At 59.2% G+C, this 3,783-nt stretch overlaps 1 protein-coding gene across 2 annotated transcripts; it reads left to right on the top strand.

The window, feature by feature from the left end:
- The first annotated feature begins 268 nt into the window (after window positions 1–268).
- DDIT4 (DNA-damage-inducible transcript 4) lies at window positions 269–3,319 on the top strand. 2 transcript variants are annotated; one of them, XM_011991104.1, is made up of 3 exons: window positions 269–355; window positions 1,447–1,714; window positions 1,988–3,319. In XM_011991104.1, the coding sequence occupies exons 2-3, from the start codon at window positions 1,507–1,509 to the stop codon at window positions 2,479–2,481; spliced, it is 702 nt and encodes a 233-aa protein (XP_011846494.1). In that variant the 5' UTR covers window positions 269–355; window positions 1,447–1,506; the 3' UTR covers window positions 2,482–3,319. The 2 variants fall into 2 exon arrangements, with proteins under 2 accessions (XP_011846494.1, XP_011846493.1); XM_011991103.1 differs by lacking the exon at window positions 269–355 and adding an exon at window positions 700–1,355.
- The last annotated feature ends 464 nt before the right edge of the window (window positions 3,320–3,783 follow it).

Below are 3,783 nucleotides of genomic sequence, written 5' to 3' on the forward strand. Positions count from 1 at the left end.
CCGCCTATCTGGTTAGGTTCCTTGCTCGCCCCGGGGGCCCTGGGCGTCTGATGTAAGTTTCGCTCCCTCTTCCATCAGGGTCCCCGTGTCCCAGACTGATAAACCTTTAGAGCAATAAAGGTCGAGTCCGTCCCAACCTCCACCCACCTCGGCAAGCACTGTTAGCCTCCGAGCACTGCTGCCAGGCCAGATTTCCTGCGGCCCCGCCTGAATGACGAAACAGGGGATGGCCATTGCACTCCCTGGCATTTCCAGAGATCTCGGTCCTCGGTCCTGATGCAACCGTCTGGGTCTTTTACACAAAGCGTTATGCGAGGGCTGGGCGCTAGGACCCGGGGGGCGCCCGGGCAGGGAGGCCCGGCCTCGCTGCCTGCAGTCCGCCGGGCGGGAGGATGGGTCTGTGAGTCCAACTGCTGTGGATCCTCGTTTCCATCCCTGCACTGGGCGCTATCAACCCAGGCCCATCCACACTCCTCTAACCACTCTCCTCAAGCCTTCTCCTTGGGAGCAGTTAGAAGGTGGAAGCGGATAGGGTTTGGGAGGCAGGGATCCCCATTAACCCATGTCCTGGGGCTGTAGAGTAACGCCAGGATGGGCAGGTGGGGCCTTAGGGAAGCAGCAGCATGGTGCCCGGAGCTGCCCAGTTTGTGGACCCCACCCCCATATCCCGACCCTTTGCATAGCAGGAATAGAGTGGGTAAGGGCGCGAGGGCAGGCCGGGCTAACGTCTGCTCCCGCGCCGCCGTCCCAAGGGCATTCCCCCCGTGTGTTCCCAGTTGTGCCCGAAGCTTTAGGATCCAAGACGCTGGGGGCAACCATTTTCCTTGCCCGCCGCCCCCTCACGCTTCCCTGCCTCTCCTCGTAGCCTGGTCACGGGCTGTCCCCTCCCCCAGCAATGCAACCCTATAATAAACAAGTCTTTCCTTGATCCTCCCCTGCCGCGAGCGCCCTCGGGGACCTTGGCAGCTGCAGCCGCCGCGGATCCTTTCCAGAAAGGGGGCGTGGCGGTGGGTCGGGGTTCGGCTGCGAGCGTTCTGGGGCTCAGTGGAGGCGGGGCCCGGCCGCTGTCACCGGGCAGGAGAGAACGTTGCTTACGTGCGCCCGGAGTCCATTGGCCAAGGCGGGCCACACTCCCGGGTCTGGATTGGGTCGTGGCGCAGAGAAGGCGTGGCCTTGCCGCGCTAGTCCTTATAGGCTGCTCCGCGCTGGTGCTAGGGAGCAGCAGGCCAAGGGGGAGGTGCGAGTGTGGAGCAGGGACAGGTCTGGGCAGCTCTCGGTGGTTGGCACCGGTTCGCACACCCATTCGAGCGGCAGGACGCACTTGTCTTAGCAGTTCTCGCTGGCCGCGCTAGCTGGTGAGCGTCCCTTCTGTGTGTGGGTCCTAGAGCTCGCGGTCTGGTCTGGTCCCCAGACTGACGCCTGGTCGGTGACCCTCTTGTCTTACAGCGGCTTCTACGCTCCGGCACTCTGTGCTCATCAGCAAACGCCCTGGCGTCTGTCCTCACCATGCCTAGCCTTTGGGACCGCTTCTCGTCGTCGTCGTCCACCTCGTCTTCGCCCTCGTCCTTGTCCGGAACTCCCACCCCAGATCGGCCGCCGCGCTCAGCCTGGGGGTCGGCGGCCCGAGAGGAGGGGTTTGACCGCTCCACGAGCCTGGAGAGCTCGGACTGCGAGTCCCTGGACAGCAGCAACAGTGGCTTCGGGCCGGAGGAAGGTGAGCGGTGGGCGGGTGCCGACGCGACTCGAGGGGCCGGGAAGGTGGGGAAGCCCCGGTGCTGGAAGGGGTCAGAACCACCTTGGCTTCCTATCCCATCGGGACCCAGATTGCTTGGGGGCAGGGGGAATTGGAGTATTAGGTGAGTGAGGCGGAAACTGAGGCACGGAGTGGGAAGGAGCGTTGGTTTCTTAAGGAAACAGCACCTCCCCCGCCTGTGCGTTTCCTTTTGAAGCCGCTCTAATACCCCTTCCTGTGTGCTCTCCTTTCCAGACTCGGCTTACCTAGATGGAGTGTCGTTGCCCGACTTCGAGCTGCTCAGTGACCCTGAGGATGAACACCTGTGTGCCAACCTGATGCAGCTGCTGCAGGAGAGCCTGGCCCAGGCGCGTCTGGGCTCGCGGCGCCCTGCGCGCCTGCTGATGCCTGGCCAGCTGGTGAGCCAGGTGGGCAAAGAACTACTACGCCTGGCCTACAGCGAGCCGTGCGGCCTGCGGGGGGCGCTGCTGGACGTCTGCGTGGAGCAGGGCAAGAGCTGCCACAGCGTGGGCCAGCTGGCACTCGACCCCAGCCTGGTGCCCACCTTCCAGCTGACCCTCGTGTTGCGCCTGGACTCACGACTCTGGCCCAAGATCCAAGGGCTGTTTAGCTCCGCCAACTCTCCCTTCCTCCCTGGCTTCAGCCAGTCCCTGACTCTGAGCACTGGCTTTCGAGTCATCAAGAAGAAGCTGTACAGCTCGGAACAGCTGCTCATTGAGGAGTGTTGAACTTCAACCTGCGGGGGCTGACAGTGCCCCCCAAGGCAGAGACAGCTGAACTTTTGGGGTGGAGACTAGAGGCAGGAGCTGAGGGACTGATTCCTGTGGTTGGAAAACTGAGGCAGCCACCTAAGGTGGAGGTGGGGGAACAGTGTTTCCCAGGAAGTTCATTGAGTTGTGTGCAGGTGGCTGTGCATTGGGGACACATACCCCTCAGTACTGTAGCATGAAACAAAGGCTTAGGGGCCAACAAGGCTTCCAGCTGGATGTGTGTGTAGCATGTACCTTATTATTTTTGTTACTGACAGTTAACAGTGGTGTGACAGCCAGAGAGCAGCTGGGCTGCTCAGGCCTCGGCCTGGCCCAGGGTGAAAGGGCAGGTGCTCCTCAGAGCAGCCAGAGGGAGGGGGGAGGTCATGGAGGTGGTTTGTGTATCTTACTGGTCTGAAGGGACCAAGTGTGTTGTTTGTTTGTTTTGTATCTTTTGTCTTTCTGATCGGAGCATCACTACTGACCTGTTGTAGGCAGCTATCTTACAGACGCATGAATGTAAGAGTAGGAAGGGGTGGGTGTCAGGGATCACTTGGGATCTTTGACACTTGAAAAAATACACCTGGGAGCTGCATTCAACCCTTCCCCCACCGTGTGCTGTGGAGTTGAGCTGGGAGGGAGGGGCCGAGAGGGTGGGGGCTGGAACCCCTCCCTGGGAGGAGTGCCATCCGGGTCTTCCATCTAGAACTGTTTACATGAAGATAAGATACTCACTGTTCATGAATACACTTGATGTTCAAGTATTAAGACCTATGCAATATTTTTTACTTTTCTAATAAACATGTTTGTTAAAACAGTTGGTTGAGTCTCTCATCAGTGCCATGAAGTGAAAAGGAGGGAGATGGGTGCTAGTGAAAGGCAGGTCTCATCAGGCCCTGGGGTTCACCTGTGTGTTCCTCCGTCCCTTTCTGGGACTGCCTGCCAGCCTGGTGACAGAGGTATGTGTACCGTGTGCCATCTGTGCCAAGAACCCTTGGCTCTGTGCTGGCTGAAGCTACTAGGAGAACACTGGAAACCCCTGAAGGTAGGGGGTGAGTCAGACCTCCCACCATGCCAGAGTCTCCAGAGGGAGAAGTCACCTGGCTGCCCAAGTTAGAAGGCCCAGACAGGAGGGCCCACTGAGCCCAAGGTCTTTAACAACCAGTGAAAGAACTAGAAAATACCTTTTTTCTTTCTGGGAGAAAAAATCACAGTTGTTCTGCCATCATGCAAATTACAGATCTTATCTCTGGATATGAAAAGGCTAAGAGGGGGAGTTTG

Source organism: Mandrillus leucophaeus, unplaced genomic scaffold (genome assembly GCF_000951045.1).
Source record: "Mandrillus leucophaeus isolate KB7577 unplaced genomic scaffold, Mleu.le_1.0 Scaffold39, whole genome shotgun sequence".
Classification (NCBI taxonomy): domain Eukaryota; kingdom Metazoa; phylum Chordata; class Mammalia; order Primates; family Cercopithecidae; genus Mandrillus; species Mandrillus leucophaeus.

Bases quoted from the DNA above. Each gene is read 5' to 3' on its own strand.
- DDIT4 (XM_011991104.1), top strand. From the start codon at position 1,507: ATGCCTAGCCTTTGGGACCGCTTCTCGTCGTCGTCGTCCACCTCGTCT. The intron at 1,715-1,987 runs GTGAGCGGTGGG...TCTCCTTTCCAG, and splicing joins TGGCTTCGGGCCGGAGGAAG to ACTCGGCTTACCTAGATGGA.